This window comes from Epinephelus lanceolatus, chromosome 5 (assembly GCF_041903045.1).
Source record: "Epinephelus lanceolatus isolate andai-2023 chromosome 5, ASM4190304v1, whole genome shotgun sequence".
Lineage (NCBI taxonomy): Eukaryota > Metazoa > Chordata > Actinopteri > Perciformes > Serranidae > Epinephelus > Epinephelus lanceolatus.
This window is the reverse complement of record NC_135738.1, coordinates 24,265,625-24,286,358: the sequence shown is the minus strand read 5'-3', so window position 1 is coordinate 24,286,358 and position 20,734 is coordinate 24,265,625. Positions and strand designations below refer to the sequence as shown.

Here is a 20,734-nt window from a genome sequence, read left to right as displayed (position 1 = left end):
CAGAAACGAGCGGGCTTTTATCGGGACAGCCAGACATCCGATGCCATGTCTGTTACGTAACACTTGTTATGTCATCTGTTTGAAGCGTGTTGTACTCTTGCCATGAGTAGTTCTTTTATACGAAGCGGTATTTGTGCCAGCTGGCATGCAACTTTCATATGCAGATATGAAGATAAGAGATCGGGAGCTAGTGTTTAAATAAACTGGTTACATAAGACAGAGATCCACGCTTGGAAATGTGTGAATGAAGCACAAACACAAACACACACACACACACACTCAGTGACTTGCTTTATTTATTCACTCAACTGTTTGCTCGCATATGCGCTTTCACATCCATGCACATGTCCATTAGCTTACATACACGCTCACACATGCAGTAGATCTCGCCTTGCTTTCAGTCTTTGAAGACTTTGCTGCAGAATTACATCAAGATGGCAAATCAGAAGGCTCATTTGTGCCTCTCTGTGTCTATGCATGTGCATATTATATCCGTAGCAGTGTTTGTGCCAAGCAGGATCTATTCTCCCTCAAACAAAGGCATTGCTGCTGAACTGCGGCTGATTGATACCCTGTGTACTCTCGCCTCAGATCTTGTGTGGGGTCTGGGAAAAGGCTTTCTGGTTGCGCAGGTCTCAGATGTGGACTCTCGCTTGCATATGCTCTGACAAGTACATAGTCCTCTGGAGCACAGCAGCCCTCTCCATGTCTGCATCCTGCCTGGCTGCAGAGATAAAAGCCTCCCACCACTGAAATGGCCCACTGTGTAAGTGTAAGTGACAGTAAGAAAGATAGGGAGGGAGCTGTTGGGGGGAGAAGGAGGGGAGGAAGTGAGAGTTTGTGAAGCCTGTGGGCAGCGATGGAGCAAAGCAAATCCAAATGCAGCATCACTGGTTCCAAAGCAGACTGGGCAGCCTTACCTCACCTAAGGCAGAGCAATTTAGTCAAATGTCTCCTGTCTCCTGTCAGTCTCATTTATGGCGGTGTGACTGCTCCTCACATCCGAGCAGAAGTTGCAGTCAGTCAGGCTCTGAGTCAATCAGTCAGATTAGGGAATGCTGCAGCTTGTGTGGTGAGATATCGGATATCATGCCTCCATCTCACTGCAGGAATAAGCAACTTTTTAAAGGTCATTCCCTGTATTGCCTTTTATAACTTTAACAATTTGTACTTAACGATGTACTCCCTGATTTTTTTTTTTATAGTTAAAGCTGAGAGGACATTTTGGGATTAAGGGGGGCGATTGGGCACAATAACAAAGTCAGGGAGTGCATCATTAAGTTTTGGTACATTGGTTCTGGGAGCCTGAAGATACGGGGATATTAAGAGGTGTTTCTATTATTCAGTATGCCCTCATGATTATAAATGGCGTGGACAAAATATTAGAAACACCTCTTAGTATTAAGCAGTCCAATTTAACAGCACATTAGATAATAATAATAAGAAGGTAGGATTTATTGTCGGACTGTGAGATTCGATTCGTTTTTGCAAGGTGTTCTCAATAAACTGGCAACTGAGAGTGATTTCACGTCAGCCCAGCTATAAAATCCTGCAGTTTCTTGAGCCTTGGTTCTCAGTTTATGAACATATTCACTCAGTTTATTTGTTTTTGTGTTGCTGGGAAGTTCCTCACACATATTATATATTATTATATATCTTAGAAATACAGATATGAATGTGTATGTGGTTGTGAAAATGATGTGATAAGCTTATGTGAGTGCGTTAGTGCATGTGTACATATTTATATGCTGCCATCTATCTGTCTGTCTGTCCGTCCGTTCGTCTGTCTGTCTATATATCACACGTCATTTTGCACTAAATAGAGGTCTTACTAATAACAGAATTGGTTGTGATGATTTGGTTACAGATGTTTTTATACACAGTGCAATGTGTAAATAAATCCAAACAATATGATTTGTCCAGGATGCATTTAAGTGAAACATTACCATTTTTAAAATATGATTACATGATTAAACAGAGAGTCTTGATGTCGGACTACATCAACACCTAGCATTCATTATTACCTAGTTGTATATGACAAAAACTACAAAAGAAGACAGGAAATTATAAGTTTTACTAAATAGTCTTTTTTAAAGTTAAATTATAGTTTTTTTAATAGTTTATATAGAATAAGCATATGATTTTTTTATAGACTGATAATATTTTACAAAAACAGAAAACCATGATGACAATGGGTTTGCCATTTTTGATTCAACATGAGCTCTTCTTAAACAATTAATGTGTTATGTGTTTGTGTCTGTTTCATCTATGATTATTATAACTACTTGTTTTATTAAAGATTTTAAATTCTAGATGGGGAGGTGTTCACCAAAAGCCCCTTTGGCTTTCTTACCTCTCCTGCACAATCCCTGCCATATTTATTTTTACATGCTTGTTTTTTATCACATCTTGTGTGCTAATAAAATTCAAATTCAAACACGGGCGTATTTCCAGGTGGCAATCAGGCCCCTCCACCCCACGGGCCCCAGTGCAACCACACTGCCTGCACTGTCTATATTTACGCCCCCGTACACAGTATTGTTTGAATTTGAATTTTAGCACTCTAGTTTATAGATTTGAAAGAGTTTGTGTTTACCAACATTTTTAGACTGTCTTAGACCGTAGAGATCACATGAATTAATTTTGAAAATGGATGTAGTTCCATAAATCGACCATTAAAAAGTATTAGCTATGCTTTTTTTGGTGTCACACACTAAACTTGTGGTAACTTTTGCAGTCTTATTTTGTGTTTGTAACACCAGAGAAAATGTGTCAGCTAGTGCATATGTTTTTATCCATATAAAAGCAGTAAAAGTCCTCAAGATATGAATGCTATTCAAATATTTGAATGATTGGAATTTCAGTGCTGTTGATGGTTCTTGCTCTGTTTTACCTTGAACATCTCTTTTTTTTGTCAGTAGTGGTGGTGATATTATGGCCGAGAATCCACACCAATATTGAGACCTAGAGGTGATAGACAGAGAGATGTCACACTGTCCTATTTTCCCTCCACAGCCAGAGGTACTGTATGTGCAATCCTGACGTGGTGCAGCAATTTCACAACCCGGACACCATCTTCATCCTGGCCTTCGCCGTGGTCCTCCTCAACACTGACATGTACTCACCTAACATCAAACCCCAGCGCAAAATGGGCCTCGATGACTTCATACGCAACCTAAGAGGTCAGTGTGTCCAAATACATGTATGAGCTTGTATGGGAGAAGTAGAGTTTTGTATGTGTTTGTGTGTTTTGTATGTGTGTCATGTCAAGGTGTGTGAGTGAGCTGACCCTGGGGATAGAGGTGGTATAATTACCTGCAGACGTGTTTCAACACTTATGGAAAGTGGTTTTATGAGCAGTTATATATAGTAAGCACATGTGCACACACACATGCATGTTTGACCTTTTAGTGCCGATCATGAGATCCACTGGAGAGATATGCCAGAGTGATAAGGAAGACGAAAAAGCAAGCAGAGGGCAAGGAAAGTCAAAGTTTTACAACAAGCACTCTGTTATCAACCTCACTCCAACCTCGCTATCTGTCTTTTGAGTGACAGCCTCTTGAAGTGAAGTAAATTACTCAAATAGGCGGCGGGTGCTTGCCTCCGCTCTCTACCATCAAGAAAACCATCAGCTGTGCAGGAGGAGATTCCTGATATCCTTGACTCACAGCTCTGCTCCAGAGACCGTGGCGTTGACCCATTTAATTGAGGCTCACTTAGCGTTAGATTTAACGATATGAGCTCAGGTTTCCGGCGGAATCTCATCATCAGATGCTCTCAACGAGGTCTCCGTCCGGCGATTGAGCAGATACATGCATTTACTGCAAGCAGAGGTTAAGAAGTTTGACTTTTATTTGTATCCTCAGTTACGGGGAGAACAAAATCACATAAAACAAAATTTCAATAGCTTTTTTCACACAATATCGCAAAATTCAGTTTTAATTTACGAGCTGAAGAGGTTTCTCCTTGAGCTGAACAGCAGAGACAGATGGTAGCGAGGATGTCTGTTTGCTGCGCCACAGTGATAATGGCACAGCTACTAGGGACACAATGGCGGCACACACACTGGGATAAAAGCACATTTTCTCATTTACAGCCACAAAACCAACAGTGAAATAAAACTAATTTGGCTATAACCTCTCAAATAAAAATTATATGAACCAAGACAGTCGGTTTCAAATTCAATGATTATTAAGTGTATAGTTTGGATCCCTCTGACTTCCACTGTGGCTGTTGCTAATCTTCTTGAAAATCCACACGATGGAATCACTTGATTCACAACCAACATCTGTGAAAAATAAAAGTAATCATAAAATAAATGTTAATTAAATGTTAGTTTTAATAGCTTTGGCAGTTTTGGAGTCACTGGGTCATGTAACATGGAAGCTATTGGAAAATTACCACTATTTTCTATTGAAATATGCAAAATAGATGAATCATAAATAGATGTACTACATAAGACCAATTTAGTATAATTTTTTTAATCATTCAGATTCAGATGCTGACAACTTTGTTAATCCCAACAGGGGCAATGTGTTTGTATAAATGTATAAATAATAAAAAGTTAATAGACTGATTAAGAGATAAAAAACAATAAAAAACTATTTACAGCGAATTTAAAAGAGGAATTGCAGAGGGAATAAAAGATCGTGGTTACCGGTTAGTTTTACAAGCAGGTAAAGCGTAACGATGCCCTGACGACAACAGAGAATTTTCACCTGCAAGAGCATGTCCAGAGGGCACTAAATTAGTAATGGCTTATTGGAGGATTTGTCGATTGCAAAAACCAGTCAAGTCCCGTTGTGTTACTCCTGTGATCTTATAGCAGATTTTAACAATGCTATTTAGACTGTTTCCGTCTTTCAGTGAAGCTGTGAAACCAAATCCTAATTTTTAATGGGCAAATGGGCAAGTTAGCCTGAAGGTATTTAGAAACAAAGCATTGGTATAGTGTCATTTAAACAGTAATGTATTATCCCTAAAGCAACCCCCAACCGTTAAGCATGAGGGTCAGGAGGTGAGCTAACTGCGCTCGTACTGCCAACACTGGGTGAAGCTGAGTTAGAAGCCATTGCAAATAATAAAACATCCATTCATTTCAATGGAGTTGCTCAGTTGCACATGAAACTAAAAAAGTTTGACTTCCCAGGTATAAAACTATCCGAACCTTCCACATCAATGGGTCCATAGAGCGAACACACTGGAGACTTCCACTGGCCAAGATGGAAAATTTACGGTTTAGCCCCTGCTAACTTGAATGGTGATTAAACTATTTAATTGTGTGTCTCCTCTTTAGAAATGTTATCAGATTGAATGGATTAAATCTTGATAGTCTGACTGACTGATTGGACATTCAGAACTCACTGCCTGTAACTATAGAGTGCGCCATACTTTGATTGTGACCACTTTCTCTGGACCCTTGTTCCCTCAGGTGTGGATGATGGCGCAGACATCCCCAGAGAGATGGTCGCAGGCATTTACGAAAGGATCCAACAGAGAGAGCTCCGTTCCAACGAAGACCACGTCACCTATGTGAGCCGTGTGGAGCAGTCCATCCTGGGCCTGAAAACTGTGAGTGTATTTGTCTGTGTGTGCAAGCCTTTGCCTTATTTCTCAATTCAGTGAGCTGTCTGTACTTGTTTGTTCTGTCTCCTCTCTCCAGTGTCATGTATTATTTCGCTGCAGTCTGCCCTCTGTACTATCTGTCATCTCCATCTCTTTAACCTCGCCTCCGTAGATCCTCGCTGTGCCCCACAGACGTCTGGTGTGCTGCTGTCGTCTGTTTGAGGTGCCTGACGCCAACAAGCCTCATAAACAGAAACTGTCCCAGCTGCAGAGAGAGGTCTTCCTCTTCAATGACCTGCTGCTGGTGAGGCGCCTCTGTCCAGGGACTTACCACAATACTCTACTATGCACCAGAGACCACCAGTTTGTATATAATCAAACATATCTTAATCCAGTCACATTGTGTGTTTCGTGTCTCTGCTGCAGATCCTGAAGTTGTGTCCTAAGAAGAAAAGCTCGGCTTCATACACCTTCTGCAAAGCAATGGGTCTTCTGGGAATGCAGTTTCACCTCTTCAGCAATGAATGTGAGATACTATTTTACTCTGCAGCAGTTTATTCTCTGTACAGTTTTGCCCTGGTGCTGGAAAACTGCTGAGCTAACTGTCGTCGACAGCATATTTGTCTGTCAAGTCTCGGTCAGGACCCAGACTGTGAATGAATTGCCAAGTGGTCACCAGTGAAACAAATTAAAACTACTCATAATTTCAGGAAAGTTTACTTCTTGAACAGATTAGGGAAAGTCTTACTTTTAAAATAAAGATTATTTATTCATTCTTGAAGCTACTGTCTACAGTAAAATAATATTGTAAGTAAATATACAAGGGGCGCTTACGTTTCAGCTCAAAGAATAAAGTGTAATATAGAAATCATAAAGCTTACAGAACCTTGTATAGGTTACTGCATCTTTATATATACATAGGGTAGCTGCATAAACATGAATGCCTTTCTTTACTTCCCCATCCAGTCTAAGTTTTAGATTACCAATTAGAGGTGAGCTCTGTAAGGCTGCATTAACGCCAGGTCCCCAGAAACACCGCTCAGCCTTGCTTCTTACTTTTGCCAGTGGCCACTCAGTATTTCAGCGAAAAAATCCCCTCCAGCCCAAAAGCGTTTTCCCTGTAGACCACCATTATAAAAGAGACGTCTATAAAACTGTTGAGAGAACACCTTGGACTGCAAACAAGGTCAGTTATGACTCTTCCTGTTGTGACTTTGTGATCCATGGAGATTTGTAAAACTTTCCTGTGTCTTTACAATGCAAAGTCTATGGGCCGGGTGGGAACTTGTAGGCAGCGCCACTGGGAGAAATAAATGCGCATATTGAGTGGGCCACATCCCGCGGAAGTAAACCTGGAAGCTAGAAACTTTTTTGATGTATGCGCTAGGTGAGCAACTCTCATTAGGCGCCATCTTTGGATCTTAATCAATCAAACCATTGTTTATTCAGGGAAAACTGACTGAGCATTAACCTCTTTTACAGCAATGTCCTGAGTTCACATTCAGTGGGCTAGAAGGATGCAAGTATATCACAGTAATTGCGATAAAGTGATTAAAAAAATCAAAGTCCATCAAAAACAAATAAGTAGCAGCAATGTCTGTTACAAGTTATGGACAGCAATAAAAACAGTAAAAAGATGAAAAAGTGAAATAATATGTCACGTAGCAGTTCAGAGGAGGACACAAGTGCAGACCAACAGACAGTCTGAGTTTCTAACAAAAAGTGAGCTTTGATGTAGCCGATTGAAAACATCCAGTACAGGCAAGCAACTCAAAGTCCAACCCAAACAGAACAAAAACCAAACTGAAAACCAACCGGGAAAAAAGACAAACAGGGATGAAAACAAGAATAATGCAGGAACGACCACAGAATGCACTCAGGACGAACAACAGACAAACTGACAAAGGACAAAGGGAAATACACAGGTATATATACACAGAAAACTTATCACAGGAATGAGACACAGCTGGAGCAGGAGGACATGTGCAAACGGAGAGAAATGGAGATTGGCTAACAACAAGGGTGGAGCAGACAAGACTAATACAGAACAGGTGTGAAGGGAAGACTCTGGGAACAGGGAGGGACTAATGAGACAGGTGTGACAGAAAACAGGTGGGAAAACACACAGAGACGGGAACTAAAAGCAGACACGACACATGAGGAGAGAATCTACAAATAAAAACAGGAAACAGATTAAACAACAATAAAAACAGTAAAATGTAGAAAATCAAGTCTGTAAAACAACCATATCATCTAGCACACACTTGAAATGATTTAATGACACATGCCTATCTAATTTAAATACCTTTTGTAACTTGTTCCATTTATTTGGTGCGAAGAAACTAAAAGCTAATTTACCGAGCTCTGAACTGATCTGAGGAGTTTCTGGTATCCAGATCTAATATTCATGATTCAGGCACAGTGGTGGTTTGAGCTAAATGCTAACATCAGTTAACTACCATGCCCACAATGACAATGCAAACATGATGATGTTAGCAGGTGTTACTTTAACTCTGTTAACGATCTTAGTTTAGCACGTTAGCACGTTTGTTAATAAGGGTGCCATTCCATTATTCCAAAACCTCTCTAGTCTGAAAACTGTCCCATTGGACTGAAAGCCCATTTGTCTGACAGACTGTTGTCACAAAAACAAAGCCCATTACTCCGAAAACACACACTCTCTCTTGGCCTGCAATCAGTCAGTCCCGTGACAATATTTTTTCCTATCCTTTTTTCCTTATCCCGATATTCTTACTCTAACTTTTACCAATCTCACTCCTCATACCTAAACCTAATCAACCCAGCCAACAAAGGCAACCAGTCCAAGCCAATTAGACAGGTACGATAACTTCACTCTGCATAATGATTGGTCATGTGCTCCTGTTTGGGAGAGTGTGTATTTTCTGAGCAATGGGCATTTGTTTTCAGGATGATGGGCTGTCGGACAAATGGGCTTTCGGTCTAATGGGTTGAGAGAAAATAACTCTATGCACGTCACATAGGTGCAAGGCTATCAGAAAACAGCCTACATTAGGGAAAGACGTAATGCCTGCACACTCAGTCCATGCCACAGTTTGATTATTGTCAATTTCTTACCACCCTGAGTGGCTTAGATGGTTAACCACACCTTCCTCCATAGGGCTTATCAGCCTGTTGGTGTGCAGTATGTATAAATATAGGTGGGGTTTCAACTTTTTAACATGTTGACCTGATGAGTATACACTTGGAGTCTTCTTTCAATTCAGTGAGACATTTTTCAGACTACTGAGGTTTCAGAATAATTGGCAGTCCCCCCTGAGCCACGGTGCCAGTGTGGGAAAAAGATTGTTTGAAAAGAAACATAGAAAACTACTGATATTCAGTATGTTTGAGCATCTTGATATTTCTGCAAACCCTTAGTTGCAATCTTCAGGAAGCCACTGCTGCCAGAAACACTTTTGGTCATTAACCTCAAAGCATGAGTTTTTGCAAGTATTCTTAGCAGCAACATTTTGTGAAGTATACGCTAAAGTAAAGGATGCACCACTGAAGTGTTTTTGAAAAATCCTCAAATCCTGAATCCTTTTTTTTTTTTTTTTTTAGACTCAAAGTTATGGTGAAAGCGCTTCCCTTTTCTCTTTGACACGTTTTCGGGATTTCTCATCAGATTATGCCCATGGCATCACCATGCTGAGCCCGTTTACCTCAGAAAAGAAGCAGCTGGTGAGTTTCTGCTCCCCGAGCGGAGAAGAGCTCAGGAAGTTTGCCGAGGAGCTCCGAGAGGCTATTGCAGAGGTCAATGAGATGGAGCAGATACATATCCAGTGTAAGGAAAAGAAGCACACACACACACACCCTGACTTATGCAAATGCAGGCAAACACATATTTTACTGCGTATGCTTGGCTGCAATCTCTCTTTCCTGTGTTGCAGGGGAATTGGAGAGGCAACAAGGCATCCAGCCACACGGCATACACACCAATGGCGGGCAAGTGGACACACACACAGGACACGGCTCTCCCTCAGGTGCTGGTTTTGCTCGTGCAGCATAAAACATAACACAGCATATATTACTCATAAGAATGCATACATTACTCAAGGCAATGCAGAAAATAGGACAACTTCATGGAAGAGGGGTGCATGAAAAAGGCGCACTATACCAAATAAGAAAATGGAAAAAAAGGGAGTGGATGATGATAAAGTTGCTGTAATTTTCACCTTTTTATTATTAAAAGGTCACTTAGTTTCAGCAAGTAACAAATGGTAGTTTCTGCTTTTCTTAAATGAGCTTTAGAGGTGCTGGTACGTCGATTATGTAACCCAACAGAGGCAGTTTAGCTGTTTCCCTCTGTTTCCAACCTTTATGCTAAGCTAAGCTGCTAGCTTCAGCTACATCTTTACCAGACAGACATGACAGAGGTGCTGATCTTCTCATCTCACTCTCAGCAAGAAAGCAAATATACTTCCTAAGATGTTAAACTGTTCTCTTAAACAAACCTGGTACAAATTGCTGGCTATAGAGATGTCTCTTCCAGGCTAACTGTTTCCCCTGCCTCCAGTCTTTATGTGAAGCTAAAGCTGGGCACACACTGCACAATTCGAGCTGATTTCTGACTCGATTACTTTTAAGAGTCTGACTGAATTTCAGCTTTGTCAGCCCTTGTTAGCCGAGTGCTGTACGAAGAGGAGGGAGGGTCGATCATGGCCTAATCAGCTGCTCCCGAACAGCAGTTTGACTTCAGGATGAATTTTTGACATATCAGAAATTTGGGTCAGGCTCTTGCACAATTGAAGCAGAGCCATGAGTCGATAACCCAAGATCAATGCCTTTTTTTCTCAATCAATCTTACAGCATAGCCTATACCCTGCTATTTTGTAGGTGCTGCTAACTTGTAAATGTTTGCCTGTGTGTGTGAGAGACAGGGAATCAAAACTCGGACTGATCCATTTTTGCAGTAATGGAGTTTTAGGCTCTTTTTGTGACGTATGGCCGCACATTGTTGCGAACTGTACCTCCGCCAGCAAACAAACCTCTACCTGCCCGCTGCTTTGGGTTTTTTAAACAAATCTTTATTGACAATTGTCTAAGACTTGAGCAATCTGCACAGGCCAGTGGAGTGTTTTATTGACTATTTTACACGTACAGTGTGAGCACTCAGGTTGTAGCTTGACGATCTGACAGCACACTGTGAGCACATAAATCGTGAGCTTTGGCTTTATGTGTTTACTTGAAATGTGGGAGTTAGAATGAAACATTTCCAAAAAGGGCTCAAATGGTACAGTGTTTGCCCAGTTTAAGCTCAGCACATCCAAAACTCTATGACAGTGGCTTCAATCTTATCATCTCACTCTCAGAAATAAAGCAAATAAGTCTATTCTGAAATTGCTGAACTATTCCTTTAGACGCATGATAGTCCCTGTGTGAAGAAGTGATTCTCAGTTTTTAACATTCTGTGCATGAAGCCTAAATCTCTCCGTAGACTTACAAGCAGACTTGTTTCTGCCCACAGGCCAACAGGATGCGTATGATAAAACCGGCAACAACAACACAGTAGAGGTAAGTGTTAAAGCCACTCTTGCCTTCCTCAGGTAAGTGCCTGCGTTCCTGGCTCTGTGGGTGTGGTTTTGTGTGTGAGTGTGTGTGTGTGTGTGTGGTTAGATAGGGACTGCGCCTCATCCTGAAAAGAAAGTTTGCTTTATGCTTTGCTTTAAAAGCGCTCTGCCTGAGGCACATCCCCACTATGTAGCCAGAGATACAAAGGCCGCTGAGATGAGTCTGCTGTAGCGATGCTACACAGTCTCTTTCTGTGCCTCATGAGCGCATCAGCAGCCACTCTACTCGTGATACAGCATCCCTTCTTTCATCAGCTGCTGCTTGCCAGCCTTACTGTATAAGCCTTTGCAAGCCACCATAAGCCTGGCTGGCTCCTAGAATACCATCTACAAAGCCAGATAAGCTTGATACTGTTAACTGTCTGTCGAGTGTGTGTGGGTGTATGTCTGTAAAACCAGCCCTTCTTTTAACTAAGCATATAGTGATAGAGGCTGTCTTCCCCCTTTTTCAAGTTTTCTCTGTGTTTTATTCCTTTGCCCATTCTTTCCTCTCTCTCCTGCCTCTCAGTCAGTCCTTTAGCTTTGTAAATAAGTGTGTTAGGGAGACACCACGCCCTCGGTGTCACCTCTCTCCTCCCCTGACACTCCCTTTAACTTGTAGCTTCTCATTCCGCCACTCATTGACCATGTTCGCACACACACACACACATCAAATCCAAAACGTTCCCGCCATGATCTTTGACCAGAATCTCTTCTTATCCTGCTAGCCTTTCCTATTTCTGGGCTGGTGTGTGTAAAAACATGACCGAGTGAACATGTAAATCATGTAAAAACATGATTGAGAGAAAAAGAGGGAGAGTGTGTACTTTGCATGCGCTCGCTCTGCATACTACTTACCTGCATGCCTGCATGCCCATGTGCGTAACACACCAGAGGGCTGCGTAGAGGCTGCGTTCAGGCTGGTAACTCCTCATGCGTTCTCTGACTGTTCCTAAACTAGGTGTCAATTCACAACAGGCTGCAGACCTATCAACTGAGCCAGCCCAGCATTGAGTCCACGCCTCTGGCCCTGGCTGCGCCGCCCGCCCTGCTCAGCCCCGTTCAAGCCGGAGAGCTTCGCCCGGAAACACTCATCCAATGCCAGCAGATCGTCAAGGTGATCGTCGTGGACCAGAGCGGGCGTGGGCGGATGGAGGCATTCCTCAGCCAAGGCCCGGCCACGCATCAGCTTATCCAGTCGGCCATGTCCACTCCTGTGCGCGTCAGAGAGGGGGATGGCCCTCAGCCTCCTCTGCCGCCTCCCCCTCCACCTTACAACCACCCCCACCAGTTCTGTCCCCCTGACTCACCCATGCCCCTCCACCACACCATGCCTCTCACCCGCAGGCGCAACTCCAGTGGCTCCCGCAGCATCGTCTGAGTCATTGGCTACTCTACGAACCCTCGGGGCCCGACATGAGCCTCACACTCACACACAGCGACACACACATGCTGGAGCACTCGTCGACTCACTTTGAATGGTAAGATTAAAGCATTGCTAAAAAAGAGAAGTGAGGAATATACTGTACGAGACGAATAAAGCGACGAAGGAAAAGGAAACCAACAGGAGTCTATTCATAGTCTTGACTGAGTGGTGTTGTTTTTGAACGTGGTTTTTTGATGCCATTTCCGAAAGACAACTTTTCCTCTTTCTTTTGTCTCCAACAATTCACCCGGTAGCTGATGGTGTTGTCTGTCTAGATTTCACACTCTTTAAGAGATCTTGTGACTTTGCATTTTTAAATGTCACCTGTCCAACAAATGTGTCTGTGAGCTATAACTGTGAAACTGAGGGGCGACGTCAGAAAAGCAATCTCTGGCAGCCCTAAAAGGATAAATGATCGCTTTAAATATGAAGGACAAAACTCTTCTTTTGTTTTGTTCTCTTTCAGGACATCGATGTTAAGTTCGCACCTCTTTGTTCAGTCCGGGTTTTCAGTATTAGATACACCGCACTCACTGAGGAATCATTTCAGCAGAGCTAATCTAGCTTCTCCTCACTGCAATCTTATTTTCTGCATAATGTGAAGAAACAAGAGCACCAGCTTATTTGTTTCATTCATTTTCTAGGGAACAGATAATAAGGTAAGGTAAAAGGCTCGAGCATCTCTACCCTGTCATGTGCAGTGTAGCACAGTAAGCAAGGATGCTGTTACTCACTTAATTAACCTTAAACCACATTCTGACGACAATCATATTTTCCTGTGCTTCTTCGTTGTGTGTTTTGCTAAACTTGTGTGAGCAGACATCTTCACAGTAGCGTGTGACTGCCCTGATTCTGTGGCGTTTTGCTCTCGCAGAGCTCAGGAAAGGATTCGCTGCACTGCAACATGTAATATCTGAGTCGGACTGAGACAAATGGCTTGTGTGCTGTGTGTTCAGTCTGCTTACTCATGGGCAGCAGGGAGTAGGGCTGGTAATCGATCCAAAACAAGGCTAAAGCAGCCACATGAAGCCTTTATCCTCCTGTACATTTACTCCTAATGGGTTACCTAGTGTGAATATTGTTGTTACCTTTGGATCTAGGCAATATCTGTGCCCGGGAAACTTGTAGCTTTAGATTTAAAAAATGAATATAAATTGCTCCACACAGGGTAGACCAAGGTCACCTCACAGAAAACATCACTCCCTTCTCACGAATTATATTTTTCCTTGCACACTGAAAAATGTTATATAAGCAGAGATGCATTCCTATACTGAATGTTAATCAGGGGGAAAACTGAAGATGTCCATGGAATAATTATTGACTTCATCGTCAGGTTGTTTGTCCAGTGTCGATGGTTCGAGCTTGAGCCAGTTTGTACAGCAAATCATCCAACTGAGACACACCGAACACGTCTTGTACCTTTTGCACCACAGAATATATTGGATATATTGTAAATAGATAATATAGATTTATTCTGAAAAAGTGATTGCTTTGCCCAGTGTGTGTATCTACGTATGTATTTGTACAGAGAAGAATCTAGTTTAAAAAAAAAGGAATATTATAGTTATTATAGCTATTATTATTATTATTATTCACATTTAATATCAGGGGGTGTCCTAAATCCTACTGCTAAGAGAGACAGGAAACAGGCAGCTTTTATAGAATACACTCCAGTTACCATGGTAACACACACTGATATTAATACAGATCTACATTCATCATGAAATTATATCGTGTCATATTATTATAGGATTATTAAGAGATGGCTGTGTCACCTGTTAAGGGTGTGTAAAGGGCTATGCTGTATTGGTGAATATGTGCAGTAAATCACAGGTCATGCACGCATGCGCGCGCACACACACACACACACACACACACAGACAACATATAAACACAAACATACACAGGCGCATACACAACCACACACTGACGTACACAAACATGCACACAGCTGCCAAAGCAACAGCACATCCAGCTTACATTCACCTTAGAAACTGCTTGATTTCTCAAGTCAGCAAACCCCACTTTGTTTACTGTAAACTCTGACTGACTTGTATTATACAGCATGATATCGTTTTGTTTTTATTGTTTTTTGTTTTTTTCATTTACAGTACACGGGGCGGGGGGGAGTTTGATTCTATGTTTGTATCATTATTGTCAGGGCATGTTGGGTTGATTGATGTCATTTTCTCCCCTCTCTCTACTTCCTCCCTCCCTTCTGCCCGACCCCCTCTCTGTGGTTGTCATGGAGACGCACCAATCTGCATCCTCACTGTGGAGCACTGTCATTAATCTTTGCACCCTCACAATATTTCTAAAAGGGAGATTTCTTAAAGATCAACATGTTTACTAATGGAATATTTCTAATTTTTTCTGTTCGAAGAGAATGAAAGAATAAAGTAGTTTTTACTCTCGGCCTCCGACTGTCTGTCCTCTGCGTGCGTCGACGCCGCAATCGTCTCCTCGGTGTCTGCGTCTGCAGCACTCCTGGCCTCTCTAATGAATGAATGTGCTCCAGGTGTGCAGGGGAGGACGGTGGAATGAAGGAGCTTATGGGAAATCAGTCTCCAGCACAGCGGGTCTGAACTCATTCATTAATGGATGAGAAAGCAATATTGAATCTGACTTGTACTTGTGGAATGTCAAGTTGCGTGTTATAGTGAGACTGCGTCCGATTTAAAGTAGCTAATTTTCCATGGGTGCCGAGTCTGTCCTCTGAGCAATAAGACAAGCAAGTTGGTAACTTGTAATTTCATTTTACACTGACACAGCTCTGTTTGATGCCAGAGAGTCTCACGGGGAAGTTCTCAAGTGTTTTAGTGCTAAATGTCACAGCTGGAAAAAATACAAGATGCTTTTATTTTTGCAAATCACTCTTGAGAAAGGATAAACAAAACAGAAATGATGCCAAACACTTTGACAAAGTCAGAATTACAAAGAGATTGAAAAAAAAACACCATTTTGGCTGAATAAATTATCTTACAAAAACATAGATGATATCAACATAATACAATAATTACAATACGCAGTGAAATCAATTTGTGCAAAGTACCTGTAGGCTTACAGGCGTGATAGAGCTCTCACAGTCACCTCACCGCTTCGCTCTGTTCTCCCCGCCAATTCTGACATTCTTTGTCTCCCTTTTGCTTCTCTCGCTCTCTTTAAAAGCAACTGGACAAGAGGTTCATTAAAGGGAGGACTGCGCCGAGAAGTGAGTTGAAGTGGAGCAACAAAGTCTTAGTCGACTGACAGATCGTTCAGTTTAAACTGTGCTGTCTGCTTCCTGTTTCTCCTCCTCCTCCCTCTAACTGGTCCAGTCCAGAGTCTGTGCAGAGGTCACGTCCCAATGACCTCGAAACATACAAGCGTCACTCACCCCTGGGGCAAAGGTGTCCCTCAGTTAGTCTTTACATAGTGGTCTCTTCCCATTCCAGCTCAACATCACCTGAGGACCAGTACAAATGTGTGGAGTGAGCACCATGCTGTGGGGAGTGTGTGTGTGTGTATTTGACTGCGTATAGGTGTGTTGCTGTTTACCTTCCATGGCGTCCAGGGAGTCCATCTTCTCCAGAGCAGAATAGCTGACAAACCAGATGGATTGGCTGTTGCCTTTATTGTTTAGAAGTTCCAGCGTACTTTGGTGCAGGAAGATGTACTGGGCCTGACACACACACACACACACATTGACAGATACTGAGCAGATGTCCGTATTAATTTATATGGTGTAGCATTAAGTCAGGGTGTCCTGGTGGCTGATGCCGATCATTTAATTACAACAACCCTGATTTAAATCCAGCGGGAGACCTGTTAGCTTTCTACTGTCTCCTGTCTGATAAAGGGAAAAAAAAAACACAAAATTCCAAAGCAGATGAAGTTTGGATTGCAGATGGCTTAAATGCGAATCAAGATTATGTCACTTGATTCTCTCTTTTAGGACACAAACCAATCTGTGAGCTGATTTGCAGATTTATTTCCAACTTGTTTAAACAGAAGACAGACAACAGAACACATTTGAAGACTCAAACCCAGACTAAACAGTGACACTGGGAATGATTTTGTCTCCTAAAGGATAAGTTTGGTATTTTCCATCTTGGACCGCTTGTTTTCCCAATTTTTTTTTGTGACTAATGAGAACAACCATGGTCCAGTACTGGGCAAGAGCGTTGCAGCCTGCAGCGGCAAAACAGGCTGCAGTGTTACCACTCAGGGCATGTTTGCACCAGTAAAAGTTCTGTCATTGTCAGGCTTTATTATTATTTTAAGTGTCTGGCAACATTATGGAAAGGATCCCTACAGTAATAGACCTCTTTGTTACAGCATAAGATGCTTTTCGTTCGACCAGAAACAGCCCTAAAATTGCCATTTCCAAAGCCACCAGACTCCAAATAAACAGTAACTTTAGAGTGTGTAGAGCCAGCATATTTTCAAGTCTAACTGGGTGAATTAAGTATTTATTTCAATGCTGGAACAGGAGAAAGTTGAACCAAGAAAGTTGTTGTGAGTTTTATTTGGTTTCTGTCCACTGGTGTGTGAAGAGAGTTATCGGATGGTAAAGCTACTCTTCATTTAATGGAGTCTTTCGCTTTAACAAAAGGTCTACCTGTGTTAAGATCATTTCCACAGTGTTGTCAGACACTTAAAATAATCTGAGCCTTGCCATGGCAAAAACAAGCACTTTCAGTGGATGTAAATTGACAGTGTGAACATGCCCACAGCCTGTTTGGTCACTGCTGTCCGCAGTGGTCTCGCTCAATACTAAACCAAATTCAAAAACTTGTTCCACTTCATCACTTAGACATAAAAACATAGAGTCTAGGTTGAAAAACACAGAATTTAGCCTTTAGTGCAGCAGCTGCCACGTCCATAGATGTATGACAGTAAGAAATCTGGATACCACGTTTTAAGACAGCTTCCCATTCATTCAAATAAAAGTTGCTCAAGGGCAAATATGCTGAAACAGTGTTTTCAGGCTTCCTCAGGCTTTTCTGGCCCATAGAGCATGCTCATTAGTGTGCCTCTCTGGCTGACTGCAGAGATAGCGCAGCTTAAGAGTGGCTTCAGATATATGCACAGAGCAACTCTTTCATTGGGACGGTGATGGACAGTCAGTGATAACCTTCATCCCTGAGGGATTTCTCTTTGGTTTCTACCTGAGTCTATTTGTTAACCTTAACGAACTGAAACCAACTGAGCTCAGTGCACGGCTGTTTAGAGGAGGACCTGAGCAGATCCAATTGAACTGGCCCAACCACGCAGTCAAGTGTGTGACACTTTGGGGAATGAGTACAGCTATGGTGGAAAGTTAGTTCTGCATTAGATCTGCAATCTTTCTCATGTTGGCAACCAAGGTATTTATTATATGTATACCCTGTTTGTAGCTGGTTTAGCCATAAGACTAAAATAAATCCCCTTGACCTAACATCATATTATTTTACTAGTACCATGGAAGTTTTTATTGGACTTTAATAGCAGGATGTTCTCCTGCACTGTTTGTTAGTATACCTACGAAAAGCAATGCACCACAATTCATATAAGCCCCATGTAATCATGAGGCAGTAATTCGTGTATAGCCCACATAATCGGGAAGACTCGGAACAAGTGACCAGTGAGCTGATGGGAGTCGGTGTTCAGGACCATGTAAAACCCAGTGAATTTTATTTTAAGGTACGTCATCACATGTTTCTGTTCCTAAACCTAACTCATGTGACTCTACGTTAGGTGCGTATTGTTGTATGAGGATAAGGTGCAAGAAGTGATCCACATTTAGCCACAGCTGTGGCTCGTCCACTAATCGGAAGATCAACGGTTCGAGATGGCACCTTGTACAGTAGCCTCGGCCACCAGAGTGTGAATGTGTGTGTGAATGGGTGAATGTGACTCATAGTGTCAAAAGCACTTTGAGTGGTGAGAAAGGCGCTATACAAGTGCAGGTCCAAATAATGCAAAACCTGCTTCACATGAACCAATGGATCTACAAATGCCTAAATATGATTTTACATGTATTTGTTGTGGTGAAACGACCATGTATTTACATTTGTAAAACCTATTACATTTTTAGGTAAGATTAAAAAACATAGTTACAGACTAAGATCTGCGTATTTGCAAATCATTTTGTATTTTTGAGGCAATGACTTTACATGTTTCTGTGGGTTACAAACTATCAAAGTCCAATAAAAACCACCTATGCTGTGACATATTGCACCTTCTAAACTGAATTGAAACCAAACATATGTGTTTGTACAATCTGCGTCTTCATAGTTTTATCCAGTATTGATTGATCCATATCTGTTTATTTTCTGTGTTCTGAAGATGGTGAGACACAACTTTTACATTCATATGACAAGCAACAGGAGCAGTCAGAGAACTGGATAGATTTTAATATATCTCTAATTCAATTCAATTATCTGGGAAATAGTTAAAACACAAGTGAACATACCTAAAATGCTCGTCATAATTGGCATTCGCTGTCAGTAGGAGCGCAATTATGAAAATTACATTAGGCAACTGGATATATGAATAACCTCTAATATAATAAATTTAACATTAGCTTTTTTACCACTCAGAAGTATTCTAGCAAATAGCATTAAAATGTGGGCTGGTTAAAAACCTTCTGCAACGTGCTCCAATATCTGAGCAATGACATCTGTGAGTTTATAAAATAACTGATCTAAATGATAGCCTCTTAAAGCTGAGGCTCTATTTTGGATAAAAGTGGACTACCACACTAATAGCCAGCTATCTGGCGCACTGAACAGTACCGTCTCAAAGAATCAAGCAGCTCTTGTAGCTGCAGACACTGCAGGCTCATATTTCACTGCCAAAAGAATCGTACAGAGCATCTAGAAATAATAAAACCATAATACTGGGGAGAAGCTCAGGCACTAAGCAGAGGCTCCCTGCAGACACTGAGACACACACCACTGCTCCGTAAGTAATGACTGGGGTAATTTTAGGATAGGTTCATGCTGTTTCAAGAGGGGGAATCCTGCTCAGCATATGCCTTTAATCCACTGCCAGATCGTTCCCTTTGTCAAAACAAGAATTTACCAAATGTTTCCTCGTGGGGACGGGATCTCAGCAGGACATGAAGTTAAAAAGTAGGACAACTACACCGCCATTTGTGAGTCTTTGATGATTCTTAAGTGTACTGGAACAACTTAAGACAACATACTGTACAATACCCCTCTTTTTTGTCTTTTGTTTATTCTCTACGGGCTGGGAAATTTAACCACAGGGATGAAATACACTATTGTACTTCATGTGAACTCACCAGGTTCTGTACCATGCACATCCTCTCGCTGCGGAGTTCAGCCACCAGGCCATAAATATCCACAAAGTCGTGATCTCTGACGTGCTGAATGAGGTGGTCGAGAGCGATGAACACACCTGTTCTGCCCACACCAGCACTGAGGAACAATGACAGATGTTGACGAAGCCCCATTCAGTCACCACAAATAGAACAATGCATTTAATGCACTTTACTTTTAAAGACCTTGACGTGCCACAGTACCTGCAGTGGACCACTATAGTGGTGTTGTCGTGCCTGTGAGCTCGGACAGCTTTGACAAACTTGATGAGAGTGCTGCAGGACTCTGGGACTCCGTGCTCGGGCCACGATGTGTAGTTGAAGTGGCGAACCAGAATATAGTGCCCGTGCTGCACAAAGGGATTTAAACGAGAAAAAAGACAACAAGCTAAATAAATATAAATACAGATGAAATGTGCTCAGCAATATGTTTAACATTTGCCAGATGTGGATCAAATTAACTCACCACGCAACAGTTATTAGATCAACATTTTGGGAAATTTGCTTGCGATGAGTTAGATGAGAAGATCAACAACACTCAAATATGAAGCAGGAGCCAGAAGACTGTTAGCTTAGCTTAGCATAAAGACTGTAAACAACTTCATACTTGACAAACACGCAGAAGAGTGGAGTCAATCTTCTCATCTGTCAATATGAGAGCGTATAAGTGAATTTCCAAAAATGCTGAACTGTTCCCTTAAGTGTTTTGCCTGTAGAACATCTGTTAGCACAGTGGGCTCCATATTTATCCAAAGTCATTGGTTTAAGTTGCCTTTGGCCATGTTGTTGAGCTAGTTTTCTGTCTGTCAAGTAGCTGTCCTTAAGTTGCTCACTCCACAGCACTTCAAATTAAAAGCTCTGTAC

At 41.8% G+C, this 20,734-nt stretch overlaps 2 protein-coding genes across 3 annotated transcripts in view; one reads left to right on the top strand and one right to left on the bottom strand.

Annotated features, from left to right (window-relative positions):
• iqsec3b (IQ motif and Sec7 domain ArfGEF 3b) overlaps positions 1-12,702 on the top strand; it is a 37,622-nt gene extending 24,920 nt beyond the window's left edge. The window contains exons 8-15 of one of the 2 annotated variants that reach the window (XM_033634840.2): positions 3,016-3,182; positions 5,435-5,574; positions 5,741-5,872; positions 5,995-6,094; positions 9,215-9,373; positions 9,480-9,572; positions 11,057-11,103; positions 12,117-12,702. In XM_033634840.2, the coding sequence (XP_033490731.2) occupies positions 3,016-3,182; positions 5,435-5,574; positions 5,741-5,872; positions 5,995-6,094; positions 9,215-9,373; positions 9,480-9,572; positions 11,057-11,103; positions 12,117-12,152 (874 nt within the window). In that variant the 3' untranslated portion in view covers positions 12,153-12,702. Of the gene's footprint in view, positions 1-3,015; positions 3,183-5,434; positions 5,575-5,740; positions 5,873-5,994; positions 6,095-9,214; positions 9,374-9,479; positions 9,573-11,056; positions 11,104-12,099 lie in introns of both variants that reach the window. The other variant, XM_033634839.2, reaches the window with a different exon arrangement.
• Positions 12,703-15,523: 2,821 nt separating this feature from the next.
• The window catches only part of ptprq (protein tyrosine phosphatase receptor type Q), a 57,931-nt gene continuing 52,720 nt past the window's right edge, over positions 15,524-20,734 (bottom strand). The window contains exons 56-59 of the mRNA XM_078167913.1: positions 20,075-20,220; positions 19,835-19,970; positions 16,102-16,225; positions 15,524-16,009 (exon numbers count right to left, since the gene is read on the bottom strand). Of these exons, the coding sequence (XP_078024039.1) occupies positions 15,972-16,009; positions 16,102-16,225; positions 19,835-19,970; positions 20,075-20,220 (444 nt within the window). The 3' untranslated portion in view covers positions 15,524-15,971. The remainder of the gene's footprint in view (positions 16,010-16,101; positions 16,226-19,834; positions 19,971-20,074; positions 20,221-20,734) is intronic.